At 40.8% G+C, this 22,109-nt stretch overlaps 1 protein-coding gene across 2 annotated transcripts in view; it reads right to left on the minus strand.

The window, feature by feature from the left end:
- Positions 1-1,214: 1,214 nt before the first annotated feature.
- The window catches only part of PHACTR3 (phosphatase and actin regulator 3), a 120,922-nt gene continuing 100,027 nt past the window's right edge, over positions 1,215-22,109 (minus strand). For both annotated transcript variants that reach the window (XM_075277015.1, XM_075277014.1), the window contains 5 exons: positions 8,610-8,665; positions 5,195-5,256; positions 4,213-4,353; positions 3,652-3,728; positions 1,215-1,706 (listed from right to left, as the gene is read on the minus strand). In XM_075277015.1, the coding sequence (XP_075133116.1) occupies positions 1,691-1,706; positions 3,652-3,728; positions 4,213-4,353; positions 5,195-5,256; positions 8,610-8,665 (352 nt within the window). In that variant the 3' untranslated portion in view covers positions 1,215-1,690. The remainder of the gene's footprint in view (positions 1,707-3,651; positions 3,729-4,212; positions 4,354-5,194; positions 5,257-8,609; positions 8,666-22,109) is intronic.

A 22,109-nucleotide genomic window follows, 5' to 3' on the forward strand; every position in this document is an offset into this window, starting at 1 on the left:
GTGGCATTCACACTGCTGCTGCTGTCCACCCCGGGGTGTCTGCTGTAAACCCCGGGGAAACCAGACAGCTTGCAAGCGGTCAGCTTTAAAACCCATTCATTTGAATGGGTTTTCAAAGGTAACCGCCCATGCACGTTTTCAGCCTCTCCGCCTGGAAACCATTCTCCTACCTTTAGACGTCTACTCATTACGTAAATATCCCGGTTTTCATTGGTATGCAAATGAGTTTTCTTGCAGCACTGGGGGCAGTCCCCAGCGCTCAAACAGCACTGGGGGCGTACCTAGAGCTGTGAGAAAACTCTCCTGTGACAGCCTCTTCTTCTTCTTCTGAAACGCCCTCTCCGCAATGTGTTCTTCGGATGGCTTCTTCTGGCTTTAAATGGGACCCATGCGCAGTCGGCTCTGCCATCGGGCAGAGCCAACTGTGCACGCCTGCGGCCATTTACTTGTGGCTACTTAGTACACACGGGTAAGCGGCCACAAGAGAATGGCTGCAGGCATGTGCAGTCGGCTCTGCTCGATGGCTCATGCAAGCGGCCACAAGAAAATAACCGCAGGCATGTGCAGTCGGCTCTTCCCGGTGGCAGAACTGACTGCGCATGTGTCCTATTTAAAGCCAGATAAAGCCTATTTAAAGAAGCCATCTGAAGAACACTTTGCGGAGAGAGCGTTCCAGAAGAAGAAGATAGAGGCAGCACTGGAGAGTTTTTTCGCAGCTCTGGGGATGCCCACAGTGCTGTTTGAGCACTTGGGACTGCCCACAGTGCTGTGAGAAAACTCCTTTGCATATCAATGAAAACCGGGATATCTACAGAACGGCGGCACGGAGAAGACTTCTAAAGGTAGACGAATAATAGCCTTTCTTAAGGCTATTCCTACGTGTTAGGGAGGGTTCACACGGTGTAACGTGCCACGTGATGTGGCACATCACGCGGCACGTTACAACGTGTGAACCTTCCCTTAGGGAGAAAAAAAAAAATTCAGTTTTAATGATTGAATCCCCTTAAGTAGATTTATAAATTAAACAATTCACTTTTGCAGGAATGTTCCTGTGCGTACTCCCCACCAATATACTTCACATGTGGTTATTGCGCAGTTACATTGTCTGATAGACTTTGTCTAGTTTATGTGGTCGAGAAATATATAAACTAAGACTCAGATGAATGTTTTCAGCAACTCTTCTTTTTTTAATAAGATTAACTTAACCAGGAAAATGTAACATCTTAAAAAAGGAAACAAAATAGAAAACATGAAAATATTTTGCCGAGGCATGAACTTTACAAAGAAAGTGTGATTAGGCTGACATGTCAATGTAATACTGAAAGATGTGCTGGCCGCATGTCCATGATGATGTCGCCATGCACAGCGTCTTGCTGCAATATACAGCTTCATACAAGTTTCCTTCCAGTGTCTTTCAGCGACACTCGCTTTGTTTTGCGTGTTTATCCTTGAGCTAGATTCTCTCCCCATAAGGGGCTGATCAGTCCCCAGATATGCGCGGTGAACTCATCGCGATTCCATCCTATGTTAGGAAGGGTAGCAGACAATCTCTCCGTATCGCCCACAACAGCTCTCCGCGTAAATAGCAGAGCGCCAAGCGCTCAACTTCACAACTGAACGCCATTGCTCCTCATGGAACATGTTCAGTGGTTAACTGCAAAGTAAGACCATACTTCTAGCACGAAAGTGTTTACGGTCTGTGATACCTGCAAAGGAAAAACCCAAGATTAGTATCTGAAACAGGTATACAAGCTTAAAAATATAACATTTCTTTGCCATGTAGATAATAACAGAAGGGTGTCTATACTGTGTAGCTGGGACCACATGACATGCCACATTTTCTGAGTCTCAAATTATTACTCGATAAAAAAAATTTCCCATCTATATTTGTTCTCAATTCTGCAGATTCATTTCACAATCTATTAATTGGGGCCGCTATTCTTTTTCGTCTTTAACTGTTAAAGGGATTCTAGCATTAGATTTAGGCAAATTTACCCCGGAGCACAGAATTAGCATATAAGAATAAAGTCTGTATTTCAGAAACGGTGTCAAATAAAAGCTAAAAAAAGGTAGGTACAGAATAGCCTTTCTAAAGGTTATTCCAACATATCATAAGCCAAATTTGTGTAAATCTAACTATAGAATCCCTTTAAATGATAAAATTAAGGGTGGCTACAGCTACCACTAGTAGGAGTGAAGAAATTTACTATAAAATGAAAATAATGGACTAAAAAAAAAAAAAAAGCTTGAAGTAAGCCCTAAATCAGCCTCATGGTGACTGCAGGCAGAAAGCATTAGCATTCTACTTTTGGAATTTGAAGCTCTATGTCAGAGAGGAAACATCGTGGTAAAAAATTCTGCGTATTACAGTACCTGCAAAGTGGATGGGATTCTGTCTAATCCCATCCACACTTGCAGAAAAAAAAATCAGAAAAGCTTTTTGAGGCTAAGGCTGCAGCAGTTTCCACAGAAAGTCTTTCTGCTTCAATAATACCTATAAGGAACCCGCCAGCCGGGTTTTTGTCACGTTGCAGTAACTGTAAAACACATTTTTGTCTGTGGTGTATATGCTGTTGTTCAAACTGCTGCGTTTACTCCGGCCTGAAAGCTTGTTTTTATCAATTATAGATGTCAATTATAGCTTTGTTTTTGTCAATTATAGATGAAGACTCTGGGGTTTTCAGTATAGTTATAATAGGGACAGAAAGTCCGCAGTGGGAAAACTGTGTGAAAATGCACTGAAAATCACTATGGGAATAAAAGTGATGCGTTTCCTCCGTGTTTTTTCCACAGCCTTTTTTTTTGGTTGTGTTTCACTACCTGGGGCCCTATCCTCAAAGAGGTTTTGCTATAAAATAAAATAAATTGCTGATCATTGTACTACAGTTATATCTCCACTGACATGAACAGTGGATAGAGGATAAATACTTTTCTTGGAATAACCCCTTAAGGCTGAAGGTCCACATTGCAGAAATGCAGCTTTTTTTGTTTCAGATTTTGCTGCATTTTTTGCGTGAAAGCCAAGAGTGGATTGAGCAGAAGATAGAAATACAGTATAAGAACTTCCTGTATATTTCCCATTCCTATTGTAGCCGTTCTTGGCTTTGGCTCAAAAAAACGCAGCAAAATCTGCAATAATAACAAGTTGCATTTCAGCAACGTGGGGCCTCAGCCTGACCCCTGGCTCACATTAGCGTTTGGATTCTGTCCAGGGGAGTTCGCATGAGGACCCCCCCAAAAGGAATACCAAAGAAACTGCAAGCACTGTTCAGTTAAAGCACACGGACCCCATAGACTATAATGGGGTCCGTGTGCTTGGTGCGCGATATATGAACTAAACATGTGGAGAGGAAAAGTAGATTGAGAAGTACTTTCCTCTCCGCATGTTCCCTACGAAGATCACGCACCAAGCACACAGACCCCATTATAGTCTATGGGGTCCGTGCACTTTTACAGCACAGTGCTTTGCATTTGCGTTTTGTATTCCGTTAGGGGGGTCCCCATGCAAACGCATCAAATATTCGATCGAATACTACTTGCTCATCACTAGTGACCATGTTTAATTCTTAAAATGCCTGACCAACTCTATCAAACATTGTACATATAATGACATACAATGATTGCCAATTCCAGCCTTGCACAGCCACATACCTGGTCAAGTGTTTGCTTGAGGCGTGTACTTCCATCTCATTGCTTTTATACTCATTAAGTTCTTTTCGAATGGCAGCCTGCAAATATGAGATAGAAATGTTGTTAGATGAACAAATCATAGATGGCAACAGCCTGAAAACAACCCATTCCTCAACCTTGCTGAATGCTGACACAATGTTACATTGTATACCAGGTGACTCTTATTAAATCGGTTGCCCAGGATGAGAGAAACATTGGCTGCTTTGTTCCATTAACAACATCACACCTGTTCACAGGTCGCATCTGGCCTTGCAGCTCAGTATTATTAAAATGTACAAAGCTAAGTTGTAATACCGCTCTGTTTCTGGAAGAAAGCTGCCATGTATTTCTAATCTTGTACAATCCCTTTAACATTTGGCACTGCCATTTTTATACACTGAAAAAAGTAAAAAACGTAAGTATGCAGTGTATGAATGTGCCACATACATTCATTTGGTTATGGCTGACCCTGTAGCATTCCTACTGAATGCTACAATCTGCCCTAGACACTGTGTAACCCAAATGACATCATATTCCTAGTACCTTGTCTGCTGCAGATAATCTCGTCCAGGGTTTGTCTGCTCGCCTATCATAATCCTGAGCTTTCGCCACCTCCACGTAATCACTAAATCGTATCAGAATTTTTCTCTCTCTCAGTTCATCTACAGTTGGACGTTGATTCAGCTGAAAGGAAAAGAAGGAAGAAAAGATTTGATTAATAATGAATGACATGGCTAATCTATGAGATCTACATTAAAATCAGATGCTTAAATTTCCTTAAACTTATTAAATCACTGTTTCAGAGTCATATGTTAAACCATCTAGAACGGTATGGATGTGTTTAATCCATGATGAAGCGCATTCATTGTCATGAATAGAGGCATCCTCCATGAGTCTATACGCTTTTCTGCTGTCATTTAGTGATGTAAATGACAATAAATCTGGTATGCTCAATGGACCTGCCTACTTTTGAGAAATTTTCTTTGGATGACGCTGTGGAACAAAATGTGATGCATTTGCGTCGCAGTCTTTTCCGCAGTGTGTTTTTTTTTTTTTGCAGCGATTTGCTGTGTGGGGCCTTAGCCCTAAGCTAGTCTAGCCCTCAATTAAATACCGGCTTAGAGGACTATCAAAATCAGCACTTCTGCCGCGCTTTTAAGCTCACTATATGTGAATACTGTATATACAGGAGATTCAGAAAGAAAACCCTCTCTTGTCCCTCATTTGCAGCCAAATTAATCATACTGTACTGTACTGCAAAACATGAAATTCGAGGTAAAAATGTGAATTTCATATTTGCACACAGGTCTGTTTCTAATGCAAAATTTTCCTGTACCTCATGGATAAAATTTGAAAGGTTATGTTCAATTTGCTGGTATAATAATTGACTGTAGCTTTTTCACCCAGCAAACCAGATGAAAAATCTGCAGTGTAGCCCTCCTGTGTAGATGTACCCTATAGCTTCTGGTATTACGCCTGTCATTAAAGGTCTGCTGCCCAGAAGACATAACAAGGGAGCACTTACCTTTCTGGTTAACCTCTGTTTGATTTCTCTTCTTTCCTCTTGTTCTATCTGGTCGTTTCTTTCTGTAAAAGGAAGGAGATACATGATAAGTTCTCTCAAACTGATCTCAAATACAAATCAAAATATACCTTAAGGCTGGGTTCACATGGGGTTTTTTGGACAGGATTTTGACACCTCAGAATACAGTTCAAAAACCGCCTCCCTCGGCTAGCGCAACTGTTGCAGAATTCCGCCCCAGATTAGGCCCAAATGAATGGGCCTAGTTGTGAGGGAGTGTTGCGCCGCGTAATCCGCGGCAAGAAAGGGCAGCTCGCTTCTCTTTTTTTGCGAGAGGGAAGAAATCACTCGCGGAAAAAGGGAAGTGAACAGCTCCCACTGAAGTCAATGGGAGGCGTTTTTTTTATAGCCAGATTCCGTGTCAAAATCTGCTCCGAAAAGCCCCATATGAATTTGGGCTAACACAGAAACTTAATGGCCAGGGTGCAACAACTGGTAAGCACACTTGCCTTATTTTGTTTGAGAAAAGTCTAGGGAGAATCTTGTATAACTTAAATGCTCCACAAAACCTGAATTGTACAGAGCCATAAAATGGAAGCCTAGATTGCTGTACAGCTAAGCAGTAAGCTTGTTGGTTTTACATATGAGGCTTTGGCCCCTGCAGCAGCTCTGTGTAAAACCTCATATTTTGTTATGGATGGTAGGTTCCTTTCCACTGACTGGACTGTAAGGAGTTTCTGTGACCAAGGTAATGATACCCCTACCAATCATGAGAAGTAGGATACCTTGTCGCCCAGTTTCAATGGAGCAGCAGAATAGACAGTGTGCACTGGTCTAGTCTTTTCAATGGAGATAGCTAACACACAGCACTCAGCTATGTTTGACAGTCCGGCTGAAATTAATGGAGCGGTGTGTACTGTCTATCCTGCCTTTCCATACAAAAGAGGAGTTCACAACACCCCAGTTCTCATGATCGGAGGGGGGAGCAGGGTCTAAAACATAAGTGAAATCTCAGCAGGAAAAATAGAAAGTATTATTAACTGCCGTTAGTGAATAAAATACCATATCAGTAAAGAGACCTATAACACCATACACAGCCATGATAAGACATATACAGTAGATAGAATCAGAAAGCAACATGCATTCTTGTCATTGCTACTGTATATATTGTATTTTCATACAGAGAAGTACATGTACATTGCGAATTACAAGGGTGGCCAGATATTGGCTGGCCTTTTTGTGAACCAAGGGATGCTTTTGTAGCACGGCCTTTCCTGGGAGACCTGGCTCATTCCTGTAACAGCATTAACACTCCACTGAGCGCTCCTGCACGGCAGCTAAAAATAGCTCTTACTGCAGTGCTGGTGGGTGGAATCTATTATCTGCCGTAGGATAGTAGTAAACGAGACTTCTATTTATAGAGCTGTCAGCTAAATAAAGAATCAGGTCACTGTTACGAGGACCGTATCAAAAAAAACAGGGGATGCCATATTTAGGAGCTGAGCTCAGGGAAATCCTCTGAAAGCAGCAGGTTATTCTAAAATATAAAATCCTATTGATTTCTATGGATAGCCTGTCTGATAACCTATTTGGAGCGGGTGGAACAACCTGCAATACATCAGCATTATGCTTTGTTTCAACATACTATATTGTTTTTATTGGACTTTGTGTACTATATAGCCACTCTGTACTGCATCTCTAATTTTCCCCATGTAGCATGCTGCTTATACTTAATTGCATAGGCAATCACATATATAAGCAAGAATTGCTATTGAGATGTTATTGAGTATGTGCTGAGGTTAGCCATGACATGTTTACCGCTGCTTTGTATTGTATATCTATTCTGCCTTTCTGTGCAGGCGTGTTTTAACCTCATGAAAATACTGGGTGGAAAATTGCTGTTGTCCTTGACACCAATGGTACTTGTGTGTAAACAGGAATACACTGTGTATTATATGCCTTACAGTATTAATTCATGCACAGGCAAGGACATACACATCACGACTATGGCTGATGGAGTGGGATGTCCATACGTAGTACAATAATTGTGACTTTGAAAGGGGTCTTCCTCCTAACTTAGCATAGTATGGAGTGAAATGAGGCAGCCCCTATTTAACTGTTACTCATTGGCCCCATCTTCCATGAATATAAACATATCCCAAAATACCTGAATTTGTTTTTGTTCATTGTTTTTAGATTTTTGTCACATCTGTAGCAGTGGTTAATTATTCTAATGAAAGGGTTAATATTAGCCACACTGTTCACAATAAAACTAAGTCACATGTTGCAGAAATGCAGCGCTTTTGGCCGTCACGGAAACCTAGTGGAAACACAGTTTTGTTCCGCTGGGACACATTTTACTGTCCCATCAAAGTGAATGAGCTTTTATTTAACCTCATCCACGCATTTTCGCAGCACCCTACCTTGCTTATTTGTGGGTGCTATGCTGTCCCTGGTTGATCCGATTTTCACTCCTGTGAAAAGCAGATCAATTTTTTTTCTTCATTTTTTATTTTTTGTATGTCCCTGAAAAACGGATGACACATGGATGTTATCTGTTTCTTTCACAGAGCCATAGATTTTCATGGTGTGATGCATCTGTGAATTTAAAAAAATGTGTTTCCATTGTTTGTTTTTTATTTTTGCAGACCTACATTCTGCAAAAAAACACTGATGTGTGAATACACAGAGTGATATGAATATAACCATTCAAAAAAAATGCAGATACTATACATATGTAGTTATGTGAACGTGTGAATAAGGCCTAAGACTGGTTAGCACAATGCAGAAATGATAAACCACTTGATATAGATAGAAGTGGTAAAGATTGGTTATTCAGTACAAAAGAGGCAGCATGGCCAAATGACTACTCTCTGGTCATCTTCTCCAAGGAACATGCAGTTTGTCTAACTTCAGGACTAGTAATCTGGTATTGAAATTTTTAAATAACAGAAATTTCAAGAACATTTTACAGTTTTGTAAAAAGTCATATAGACTTTTTCTATATTGGAATATCAAAAATCTTATTCTGCACAATGATGAGTTTTATACCCAGGCCATACACAAGATGTGATCTTACCCATGTCACATAGTATTATTAATAGTAACTAGATATCAAACTACAGGGGGAGTCCAAAGTCAGGAGCTAATATTAGTTATATTCAAGGTGACGGTTTACGGTAAGTTACATTTCACTCATCATGATGTATCTTTAGCATGTTTAGGTGTTTCTTGTTTTTTTGCCTCCTATATACTATTTCACCACTATGTCTGGGTCTTAGCTGACAACAGGTCTCCCCATCCTAGGCCTTGAGGATCCTTTGTTGGTTATTATCTCAATATACAATATAAATACAATAAGAACAATTTTCAGGTTACTCAATCAACAAGTTGCATAGAAATATACTACTGTACTTACGCTTTAGTATATTCCTTCTCTCCAGTTCTTCTACAGCTGGTCTTTGGCTCAGTCGCCTGCGGAAAAACACCAGAATCACGTTTTGAACCATATTGGTAGAATCAGGAATCTTAGACACAAGGGTAGCTGTTGTGATTCTGCTGTCCAGATAGATCCTGTGATGGAGCTAGGAGTAGACAGTGATATTTAGCTGCAGTTTACGGGAGCAGAGATTCTCTCTCGGAGTCCCCTTGTACTGAAGCTGCTGCTTAGCACTGAGTGGTATTCCCAGCACAGACACACTGGCAGTCTTCTATACAGCATCTTGCTCACTCCCACCTGCACCGCCTGGCCAATCAAGTATCACTGCACATAAATAATGAGGCTTTCCCCTACTATTCCTCCCCCTCCCGTCGCTGTACTGAACATGCACAATCTTACACGACCAAGTACAAAGCGTCTTCTTCGAATTGTTCCGAAGTATTGTGACTAACAGTTCACCGTTATATTTATCCCATTTACTAAAAATCCTCATGAACAGTCGATCATTGTACACAAATGTTTCTTAAGAGCTAACTACACAAAATATAAATTGCAACAGGAGTCCGGGAGAGTTAGATCAAGGTTTCTGGCTTTTTGTCCTGGCTAGCAAAGTAGTGACTATGCAGGGTCAGAAGAGAATCTAAAGATTATAGAACTGTGACCACACTGTTCCCTAAGCTGAACTACCCTGCAGTATCTAGGAACATTGCAAAAAAGCTATATCTCTATAGTGTTCCCTACTTTTCTTATTGAGTTATGTATTCTAATTTTAGCCCTAGCTATACCGTTGAAAGATTTTAGCTGACCATATTTGACATTAAAAGTTATGTTTTATGCTAAGTGTTGACTGTTCCCTTCATGTCAGAAAAACAGCTAAAGAAGGACTCCACCAAACAGCAACCCATGTCTCATTACCCATACCGATTCTCATCCTGAAAATGACATTGTAAGAATAGCATATTAGAGATAACTGAATTCACTTCTGAATTTAGGTTTTGAGAATCATAAGGGCATACATGTGGCAAATTTGTGGCAGAAATTTCTGCAACTGAAAGCCTGTGCCACATTCTACGATTGAAGTTATTAACCCATTATGCCAGTTTTCTTACGTGGATGAACATTATTGTGGTGCACAGCCCTTTCTCGTGCCAAAGATACCCAAATTCCCCATACTGCGCCTAGCTCACGACTATCTGTGACTGTGGGGTAAAGAGCAGGGTGGGCCAGAAGAGACACCTTGGCCTGACACATTTATTATAACTGACATGAGTTATATAAGAAATCTGTGCCAGTTTCTGGCCGGTGTAAATTTCCAGTATGGTGGATGGACAAGCATCCGATTTATTTAAATGCTGGAACCTTTTCATAATATAGGTGCGTTTCATGCCAGTCAAGGCAATTCTCAAGACTGACGTAGTAAACACCAGTCTTAATAAACCTCCCCACTGTGTTTGAATGGGGTGTTGAAACAGCTATTAATTTAAGACTTGTTCAGCCAACAACCTTTCCTCTTAGCTCTCTCACACATACAGTATGCATAATCGGTTTGGTGATGGAGGGTGTATGCATTTTCAATGGGTGAGGTGGTGGTTTAACTCCTGGACAACTAAGAAATCAGAGACGGCTAAGGACCAGGAAACCACACAAATCTTGCTGGGAAATAGTATGGTGGAAATAATCTGCGCTTACCAAAGACGTCTTCAAATGAAATCCTTTATTCTGAAACCTCACACACAACGCGTTTCGGGACCCTAAACAGTCCCTCTCTTGGACCCAGAACAGGTCTACAGATGTGAACATAGAGCAAGTAGGATCCAGAGAACACTCTACGGTTTGATCCTGCAGTTTCCGTAGTCTCTTGAGACATCTTTGTGAAATGTTAATGATGTTGTGATCCCATCACAACTCCCGAAGGTGAGCAGCTACTTTTTATTCTTTTGTTTATAGCTCTACACTTTTACACTCTTTACTTAACAAATTAATGATATACTATCACACAATATAAATCCTGCAACAGTGGGGGAATTTATTAAGGCTGGCATTTCCTATGCCAGTCCTTAATTCCCCTGCTGGAGTAAGATGTGGCTGAATTATTAATAGGCACTGGTGTCCTAATAATTGTGGTGCACTCCTGTGATTCAGAAATATTATATATCCACCATTTAATGACTGGCATAGATTCCAGGTGTAATTCACACCAGTTGTATAGTGTGATTTACTGTAAATTTGCCAACTCGAGGCATCCTTCCCTCTTTTCACCAACTGTAAAAAGGGCACAGAGCTAACAGAGTGGCGCATCTTTAGTACAACAAAGGGTAATGCACTATGCAGAAAACTGGCATTGATGAATTACTAAATTCCCCCGGGTGTCTCCAATTTTACCTTTTGTCTTCCCAATTTTAGCTTTTGTCTTCTCTCATGCTATACCGCAGTGTTCATCTTTTCCATTGATTTAGGCTTTCAGGCTTCTCTTTTTCTGCTGCCGTTTATGTATGGATAATCCTCAATAGACCACTCTTATAAGATACTGAAAAGGACTTGGAGTTAAGAACCACTTGTTGTTTTGTTCTTGCTTTTTTCTACATTATTGTGTTGGGGGGGTTTTTCATTCTGGGGACAACAGAAAGCTCTCCACCCCAGAAAAGTAACAGAATTATGTGCAGCTCAAGAGAAAATCTCAGTTACACAACCTAGATCTTTTCACTAATCCTCTACAGTTTTTAAGTTGCTTTGATGCCAAGACAGATATATTAGTCTAAGAGGCACAACACCGATGATCATAAGGAGGACAGGAGAAGCCAAGAAACACTGATTATGTACTATAAAAAAAACAGCAGTTTGGCCAGTTCTATTGGACAAAATGGGTAGATGTATTAGGTTGTTAAATAATAAATATAAATATGAGAAAGCAAGGAATGATATTGCTTGACATTGGATGAAAAGGGAGTGGGATGGGGAGGGCCGTGGGCGCACAAGAGTTATGTTGGGGGAGGGGATGTCCGGGGGGTTGGGGGGCAACAGGCCACACCTGCGTATACTGCACATATACAGAGATGTAGCAGAGCCAAGTAGGTTGTCGCCAAAAAACAACAAGCGGATGAAGTCGCGGGCAAATGCTAGTTTGATATAAAGCTAGTTATGACAGATCGCTAGATTTATAGCTATATGAGAGAGCAAGCTATGCTCAAAAGGTAAAAGACAGATATATCTGCAATAGATAACTATTACATATTAAATACTGTATATTGGTAGTTATTTGAAAAGGTTAATACATAGGAAAACCGATAGCTGTAAGATAATCGATAGCTATATAAGCTAGCTAGACTAATGGACACAAAAGAGAGAAAGATGCATAGATGAGATAGATGGATCTTAGGCTAGATTTACACTAGTGTTGTAGTCGCTGTAGGAGACTCCGCTGCAGATTCCACCCGGTGGACCCCATTATAGTCTATGGGGTGTGTCTTGGTGTGTAACCGCTTTTGAAGCAGACAGGGTCTCCCCATGCAGATCTGAATGACGGAAACCTTGTGTGAAAGCTAGTGTGAACCTAGCGTAAGAGGGATATATTGAGATGACTCCATTAAAAATTGTTAACACTCCAGCGATTCCGATGACAAAATCTGTATCTTTATTTAGCCCATATTACATTTCAACCCTTTCAATATAGTCTAGATAGATAGTTTTTTCCTGCTGTGCTTTGGTAGCGTGCCTCATCGATACATATACTCTACATTAGAATGATTCATATTCATAATAGAAAACAAAACATAATATCCCCATTTTGTGCCTTTTTTAATCTGTGAAGCTGCTCACCATTGCTGTGTATGCAGTGAATAATATGTTACCATTTTGCCTTTTAATATCTCAGTCAAAGCCATGCAGCCCTGCTTTTTTTTCAAGGTAGAATATTCTATGCAGCGAGACATAGAAAAAAAAGTATAGAAATCAGGAGATTAAAGCGTCGTGACTGCACTTGTGGCTTTGTGTGTTAATGTTGGGGGAGGGAGGCTGTGCACTAACTGCAGCCGCACATCTTCTATCTGTAACATCTGTGTAGGATTTCCTTTGCAATATTACTTGCCATACTTTGACCGATATTATAAGACACATCCATAGGCATCTTTTCTTCAGACTCCTATGTCATAAGATAGTGCTTATCTGGTGATCAGACAAATGCTGCTTTCATTAATAATCACATCACACTTATGGTGTGTGTGGCTAACACCTGAGGTCATGTGCACAACAAACGGCACATGATCAGGACCAGAAGGCCGGTTGCACACGACCGTGTGCTGCTGGCCAGCCATGAATTAAAAGCACAGGGGACACGCGGATGTCCCCATGTGCTGCCTGTGCATGGGCCAAGCTTGCGCAGCTTCTTTCAATAACTAAATAGGACGCACAGAGGCAAGGGCCACAAAACAGGACAGGAATAGGCCCTGTTCTATATTTTGCGGCCCAGACTTTTTAATATCTCAAAAAACCCCTTTAATTACTTTGGATGCCGCCTCTGCACGTGCTCCATTTCAGCTAGGCCTTTTCAATCATAATAAATATGGTTATAAAAAAGACACAGGTCCATCAAAACTAACCTATCATCCTAAAATATTGGACAGAAGAAGGCAAAAACCATAGGGGAGGCAATCAGCAATTGCCCCATATAAGGGATGTATCTAAAGGATATATGTCTTATTGAAAATAGCACCACTGGCAGGTGTATCATGTGTGTAACATAGCCAGCACCTGCTATGTATGATGAAGGCTCAGTATCGTACGTGTTTGCGGATGTTGGAAAAGGGTTAATGACACACAATAGTTCCATATTCTCCCATTTTCTCACTCTTCTCATAGTAAAGAGTACCTATCTAGGATGATGAAAATGAAATGGCTTTCCTCTAGATGTAGAGGATAATTTCTTGTCATACCCATCTCGAAGTTAAAGAGGACCTTTCACCTCCGGGGCACATGTGGTTTTATATACTGCTAGAAAGCCGATGGTGCGCTGAATTCAGCTCACTATTGGCTTTCCTGTTCTGTGCCCCCAGTGAAGAGCTATTGGTGCCGGTACCGTAGCTCTTCACTGTCAGAAGGGCGTTTCTGACAGTCAGACAGGAACGCTCTTCCTCACAGTAACGCCTCTAGCGCTGTACTGTGAGATGGGGCGTTGCTTATCACCCAGCCATGACGCTGAGCGGTGAGGAATGCTATCAGGAAGGGAGGGAGGCGTTCCTCACCGCTCTCACAGTACAGCGCTATAAACACTACTGTGAGGAGGACTGACTGTCAGAAACGCCCTACTGACAGTGAAGAGATACAGTACTGGCACTGATAGCTCTTCACCGGGGGCACAGAATGGGAAAGCCGATAGTGCAGTGAATTCAGTGCACTGTCTGCTTTCTAGCGGTATATAAAATCTCATATACCCCAGGAGGTACAAGGTCCTCATTAAAAGATCAATAGAAAGATCTCTGTACTGGCCATTCATATATTCGTAGATTGTCATTAGATTGCCTTGTAGGTGTCTACGCTTTAGTGAATGACATATAACTAATGTGCATGGTCCTCATCAACATTATCAATATATTTATGACAAAAGGAGGGGTTGCTCAGTCCAATGGTAAAAGGAACTGGAACTGACGCTAAAATTTGCCATTTTTGAAAAAAAATTAAAAAATTATAATTTTTTGGCAATAATTTCAGCACCTGGTGCAGACAGTGTGATTTGTTTTTCACTATCACGAAGAAATCATAAAGATTTACAATCAGTTATATGCTATTTGAATTACATCATTTCCCCGGAGAAGATCTGAGTTATTAAGGGTGGTGTGGATTAAGGGGACGTCCTTTTGAGCAGATTGCAATCTATGATGTTTCTATGGAAACCTCAGACTCTATAGATTAAAGAAACAAATCCAAGGACTGTGTCAGGGAATCTGTTCACAGAATAACTATAGCTCCCGGCGAGAAATCTCAAAATAAAAGGACATCAGGGATGTCCTCTCTATTTTTGGAAACCAATCTTACTTCAGAAAATGACGCCATTACTCTTAGTGAAGTAAAACTGTGCACATTTCAGGTACCTTTTAAGGGGTTTCCCCACAAACATCTTCAGTTCCACCTCATCTTCTTCTGGAACGCCTCTCCACCACGTCCTCTTCCAGCGCTGGTCTTCTAAATCCTAGGCATGCGCAGTGAGCTCAGGCTTCGGGCAGAGCCGACTGCACATGTTTGCCGCCATTTTCTTGAGGCCACTTACACTAGTGTACTGCATGCACAGCATGCCATATTGTGACACCCATAACTATTTTTTTTTTTTAATGTAGATAGGGCTCACAATGTACTTTTTTTCCCACTATCAGTATGTCTTTGGAGTATGGGATGGAAATCCATGCAGACACGGGGAGAGAACATACAAACTCTTTGCAAATGGTTTTTGCCCTTGGCAGGATTCAAACCAGGGACTCCAGCGCTGCAAGGCTGCAGTACTAATCACTGAGCCACCGTGTGGCCCCACCCATAACTATTTTTATACTTCTGTGTACAAGGATGTCTTTTTTTTTTTTGCAGGACCAGGTGTACTTTTTACTTAAATTACTTACATTTTTGGGAATTGCTATTGCTTTGATCACTTTTTATTCAAATTTTTATCATAGGCAAAACATTGAAAAAAACGGCGGTTTTGCACTCTTCATTTTTTTTCCCGCTGTGGCGTATGGGAAAAATATTTTTATAGATTTGAAGAGCAGGCGTTTTCAGACACAGGGATACTTAATGTGTAGGTGTTTCACAGTATTTAAGTACTTAAATATGTGTTCTAGGGAAGGGGGGGGGGATTTGAACTTTTATTATTATTTTTTTTATATATACATATATATATATATATTTATTTTTATTTTATTTTTTTCATGCATTTATTACTCCCTCTAGGGATCTTGAACCCCAGGGGGTCTGATCACTAATGCAATGCATAAAACCATCAGTTCTATTGTAGGCTACATAGAGTAACCTGTAATAGAACATATTACATGATAGGCCTGGGAGCCTTCACAAGGTTTTCAGCTGACATGACCACTGGATGCCGGCCCCGAAGCTTGTTCTGGGTGCCGGATATCCACGGGAAAATGGCGGCGCCCATTGGCGGCACCAAGCTATACTATGGCGGATGTCGGGAAGGAGCTAAGCAGAGTATCTATGCTTTCTCCAGACAATAATTCTTACACATAATGATCAGACAGAGCTTCATCAGAGAAAATAAGTTTATTCCAGTGCTCTGTAGTCTGTCCCCTGTACTAAATGCAGAATTTCACTCTGTCCTTAATGTTTTACTTGGAGATAAGTGGTTTCTGGAAGAATGACTGTCTAGAGAAGAAAAGGCGAGTGCAACCATGAGTCCTATGTCATGCCAAAATGTAAAGCAACCTGAGACTATTTATGCCTGGGGCTGCTTTTTATCCAAGGGAGTGGGCTCACAATTTTGCCAAGCATTGAAATTTTGGTCAAGGAAACTTCCCAAATGTCACTCTTATAAGAAACTTGTGTTCAATCCTCAAAGGGTGAGCGGACAAAAACACAGAAATTGTGATAAACTCCACTGGTTTGGTAAGAATGGGTTGCCATCAGTCAGAATTTAGCCCAATAGCTGATATTTGAAAAATAAGTGTTAACACTGTAAATATTGAGCCTTTGATGTATTGATGTAACTTGATGTATTTGTGAATGAAATGTAAATATATAAAAAATGTATTTCAGTAACCGCAGAAATATTTGACTAAACGATCTGAAAACCATGAAGCAGCAAACTTTGTGGAAACTAAAATTTGTGACAGTCCCACCTTTTGGCCACCACTGTAAGTATTGGCATGAACTTTGTTACCTGCCATGAAGTTCTGCTTGTACACACGTCATGGCCTTTAGACTACCAAACAGTGACAGCTCATGAACACAGTTTTGTTGTTATGTCCTTGAGCAAAGAACACGGCATTATGTCGAAGATGAAAACCCTGTGATATTTTCTGATCATTGTCACACTATTTATAGTAAAGAGGTAAAAATATTCGTTCCCATGGCTAAATATACCGACCAGAAGTTACAAATCTATATTTACCTGCATTGACAAGGCAATCTGTTCAAAGAAAAGCTTTTTCCTTCACACAAAGGTGTATTTATGGAAACCCACACAATCCATTGACAAGTCTGGCAATGTGTGTGCTGCTCATATAAAACATGCCAACAATCCCCATACATATCCACAAGCACTTAGTATGATAGCTATGTACCCTGAAGAGCACAGGACAAACCTGTGATTCATCCATGAGAGGTTACAGATACTGGCTAATACACAAAATAATAACATACAACTTGTATTTTGAATTAAGATGAACATTTTATATATGGTTAATGATTTTTTTCTGTTGATTATTAATGTCATATTCTCCATAATTACCAGAGCAGATAGTACCCTACTTAAAGGGGATGTCCAACTCTTTGGGGTTATTTTTTATTTATTTATTTTTTTTAAGTTACACTGGCCTGCAAATCTGCATTTGGCAAATCCATTTGAAATCAGTATTTCACATCTTCAAAAACTGATTTCAAACGGTCCAGATTAAAACTGTGTCAGTTTGTAATCAGTTTTTGACCAATCAGTTTTTTTCTTCCCCCTTCTTCATTCTGAGCATGCGCAAAACGGACACAAACTGATTTCTATCAGTATTTAAGGACTGGTTCACATCTGCGCCCGCTCTTCATTTATACAGGTTTCCGTTTTTTGCCCGAAACTGGGCAGGAAATGGAAACCTGCAGTCATTTTTCAAACCCATTCATTTGAATGGGTTTGAAAAGTGTCCGGCTGTGAGCACCTGTGAGCGTTTTATGCTCTCCGCGGCTAATGCTAGGTTCACACTAGCGTTCTCCTGTCCGTTCTGTGGTTTCCGTCTTCTGCATGCCAGAAGACGGAAAGCACAGACCGGGTCCGGCCGTGAGCGGCGGTGAGCGTTTTAGGCTCTCCGCCGCGAAACCGGATTTTTTTTATCCGGACACAGAGTACTGCATGTCCGACTCTGTGTCCGGATTATAAAACCCGGTTTCGCGGTGGAGAGCCAAAAACGCTCACCGCCGCTCACGGCCAGACATCTCTCTCACCCATTCAAATGAATGGGTGAGAGAGACTCCTGCAGGTTTCCGTATCCTGCCTCTGTTTTAGGCAGGAAACGGAAACCTGAAGTACGGAGTTCACAACGCTGATGTGAACGAGCCGTAAACCGTTTTTTTTTTTAATCGGACACAAAGTCGGACATGCAGGACTTTGCATCCAGTTTTAAAAAAAAAAACTTTTACCATGGAGAGCATAAAACGCTCACCGGTGCTCACAGCCGGACCCGGTCTGACAGGTTTCCGTCCTCTGCTGGCAGACGACGGAAACCTGAGTACGGAGACTGAACGCTGGTGTGAACCCAGCATAATCAGTATGTAATCAGTTTCTAATCCATTTGTGGGAGTCCCAAACCAGACTACCGAACGCATTGGCAAGCGGTGATCTTATAAAACCACACGGACCCCATAGACAATAATGGGGTCATGTGCTTTCTGCGCAGTGTCTGCATGGAACATGCAGACAGAAAAGTAGTCCATGATCTACTTTCCTGTCCACATGACTTGTCCATGGGTTCCCTGTGCTTTCACTGGTCACCGCTTGCCAATGCAGTCAGTAGTCCGCTCAGGGGGTCATCATACAGACTCCCCAAACGGTTTACTGAACTCAGATGTGAACCAGGCCTCAATGTTATAAAAAAAAAAAAAAATCAGATTGGTTGCTGTCCGTCCTGTATCCTTATTTTCAGTACAGAGACAAAGTTCTGCAAGTTCTACTTTTCTCTCCGCACAAAAAAACTGAAACCGGATGGAAATTACACAATCTGATACATACAGATTACTTTTAAAACACATTGAAATCAAAGGGTTTTAATCTGGACAGTTTGAGATCAGTTTTTGAAGATGACAAATACTGATTTCGAACGGATTTGCTGAACGCAGATGTGAACCAGGCCTTAGACCTTTTTTTTTTTATTTAGTTTTCCAGTCTTGAAGCTGTGTAAGGGCTTTTTTACTGCAGGTTGAGTTGTGTTTTGGGGGTTTTTTTGAAGGCAAGTTGACCAAAATGACATCAATTCTGGCATTGTTTTCTTGTTATATTTTATGGCATTATATTTTAATAGTTTGGACCTCTCTGAATATAACAATATAAAGTATTTGTATTTGTATATCGTTTATGTTTTTATGCATGAGAATGGGTAAAGGGGATGTATTTTGGGATTTCAATGTTCATCATTGTATGCTTTATACTAATAAGGCAATATGCAGTCTTTTGTGCAGTAAATTTGGGTGTCAATAGTGTAAAGACACCCAGTCCACTGACTGACATCTTAAGGGCAAGGAATGTCAAATACTGTGCACTGAGCAAGTTTTCATGCCAGGCAACCACATAGCCCTAATGACTCCAAGCATCCTTTATGCATAGAGCATTGAACATTAAGATCTCCATAAAAAGCCACCAGAAGGTGTTACAAAAATCATGGCTGCACTAATGCTGAGGTATTCCACAGCACCATGCTGACAGTTTCATAGGTCATAAGTTGCTGACAGGTTCCCTTTAAGCGTGAACTGATCTTTGTACGGTCATTGCTCCAAGGGGACAGGCTGAACTGGCACAGATACTTCTCGTTCTAAAGCTAACCATGCACATTATGTTTGCAAACAGCGAGATATTGAATGAATACACTCAGAGGTGGCCTTGTACTTGTTGTGTTCTGGCAGATAATAGCATAGCGAGGAAGGAAGCCCTTCGCCACCATCCAAAGGCATCTAGAGACTCAGCAGAGCAGAACAACCTGGATTCCAAGTGGAGACAATGAGGGCGGCTATGTCTGCAATGCCAAGCTGGCCTTCATCATACGGATTTTCCAGATGGCTACTTGCTTAGTCTCATGTTTTTAGAAAAATTGTTGATGCTGATGGATTAAAGGGCAAACCTCTAACACAGGTTTTGTGAGACTGTCAACAGAGTAAATGCACACAGTTTGTGGGGGTTTGAGTATTAGAGAATAGAGGAAACACTAATTGGGAGAACCTTTCCAAAATGTCCATGTGTACTTGTAGGATGTATGACAAAGGGTTTATGACATAATCCATTTAATAGTAGATACATTACACATAGGCTATTATGGTAGGAAGGATATATGAGATACCTATTGCGGTATGAAGGATATATGAGATACCTATTGTGGTAGGAAGGATATATGAGTTACCTATTGTATGTAAGAAGTGATAATGAGATGCCATGTAAAGGTTAGAACGTGACAATCTATGTTTCTTCTCTCTGTTTCCTGAAGAATTGACCAGTAGTGAAAACATAGCAAATTCCCCCATATATATCAGCAGTGGATCCCTTCCTAACCTTTGCATAGATATTGTCACCGCTGATATCCTTTCTGACTACAGATATCAAGACACTTTTCCTGAGGCAGATTTCAGATTCTCCTTACAGGTATTACTATTTTTCATCGTAGGGCTTTTCACTATTTATATTCACCATGCAAGTGAAATTTGAACAGACACAAACACTATAAAGCCTAAAGGGCACCTTAAATACAGATAAATAGAGATGTATTGTGTAGCCATGTACTTGGAGATTGTACGAAGCACAGAGGATTCTCCGTCCTGGCTGTGCATAAAATCGTTATTTGCATGTAGCCAGGAATCTAGCAATAAAAGGGTTAAACCACCTGTCAATAACAAGGAGTCATCTGGATTGGCTGTGCAGTGGATTCTCCCTGTCGGTGGCAGGCATGCTGTTGTCAGGCAGGATACCAATAGTATTATAGGTCTGGGGCTTTCCTACCATTCACGAAGACCCCTCCTCACAGTGGTTCTGAGATACAGCATGAATATATTCAGGCAGGTCCGTGATGCTGTGAGGTGTGGTATGATACATAGTGGGGCTGGCTAACTGGATTATGAATTCTGCAGCAGATGCACTGTATAGAAACAGATTGCCTCTCAAAATATCTTCTAACTGGAAAGCATAATTCATATCCCAGGGGTCCAGATCCAATAGAAGCAATGATTTATGCAAAGCATGTTACATATACAGAACACATCTAGTACTATATAAACCTGTCTGCTAAGCATGCTATACCCAGGAGCACGCTGCAATTTGGAGATTACATAAAAATACTATAAATAGGGAGATTCTGCAACCACCGACAAGCAAGAAATTACTAATATGGTGTTCAATGTTAGTACACTAAAAATAGATGGAATTATAACACAGCCCACATATTGGTAGTCATATTGAATGATAAGGTCCCATAAACTAATCTATAATATTATGGATATATTAATGACAGGAGTACGTTTGCGATGATACCTATAACACTAAGACTTTAAGGCAACACTCCAAGTACATTTTTTCCCCTCTTTCATTAAGGCTAAGATCCAACGTTCCTGAAGCGCAGGTTTTACAGTAGCAGCAAAGTGAATGAGATTCAATCTAATCCCGACCATACATTGCAGAAAAAAATGCTATGGAAAGGCTGTGTTTTTGAAGAACATATCATGTCAATTTTACCTGCAGAAGCACTTCCGTTTTCACTATAGATTTCATAAGGGAAGAAAAACCATAGAAAAAACCCAGCAAAAAATGCAGAAAAAATGTAGTGTGTTAGGGTCCATTCACACAGAGTTTTCTGGTGCTGTTTCTGACATGGAATTTGCGTCAGAATCTGCGCCAGAAAACTCATTGTGAATGTACCCTCACTGCAGTTTTTTTCCGCAGTGTTTTTTAGCTGCGTTCCTCAATGTAGCCTAGAATCCCATTCACTTTGCAGTGACTGTAAAACGCAGTGTGGGACCCTGACCTAATAAGGGAAGCAAATCTGCAGAGGAAATCGCAATGAAAAACTGTGAAAAAACTGGATTCTGTTGTTTTTTTCTTGCAGCGATTTTTATTTGCGTTCTGCAATGTGGGGCCATAGCCTAAGGCTAAGAGCCCACGTTGTGGAAACAAAGCTTTTTTTGTTGTGGATTTTGCTGCGTTTTTTTTGAGCCCAAGCCAGGAGTGGAATGAGCAAAAGGTAGAAATAAAAATACTTCTTCTATATTTCCCATTCCTTTTGTAGCTATTCTTAGCTTTGGCTCTAAAACCCACAACAAAATATGCAACAAAAAAAGCTGCAATTCCACAATGTGGGGCCTGAGCTTATGGCAGCATTTTACAGTGTCTGCAAAGTGGATGGGATCCTGTCTAATGCCATCCACACACTGCAGAAAAAATACATTGCGGGCAGCAAATTAATTATACGTATGGAAACGCGTGCATTTTCCGTATAGGTATAATTGAAGCAGAAAGTCCGCAGAGAAAAACTCTACAGGCTTTCTGTGAAAAGCGCTGAAACTTGCTATATGGGGCCATAACCAAAA

This window comes from Leptodactylus fuscus, chromosome 6, assembly GCF_031893055.1.
Source record: "Leptodactylus fuscus isolate aLepFus1 chromosome 6, aLepFus1.hap2, whole genome shotgun sequence".
NCBI classification, from domain to species: domain Eukaryota; kingdom Metazoa; phylum Chordata; class Amphibia; order Anura; family Leptodactylidae; genus Leptodactylus; species Leptodactylus fuscus.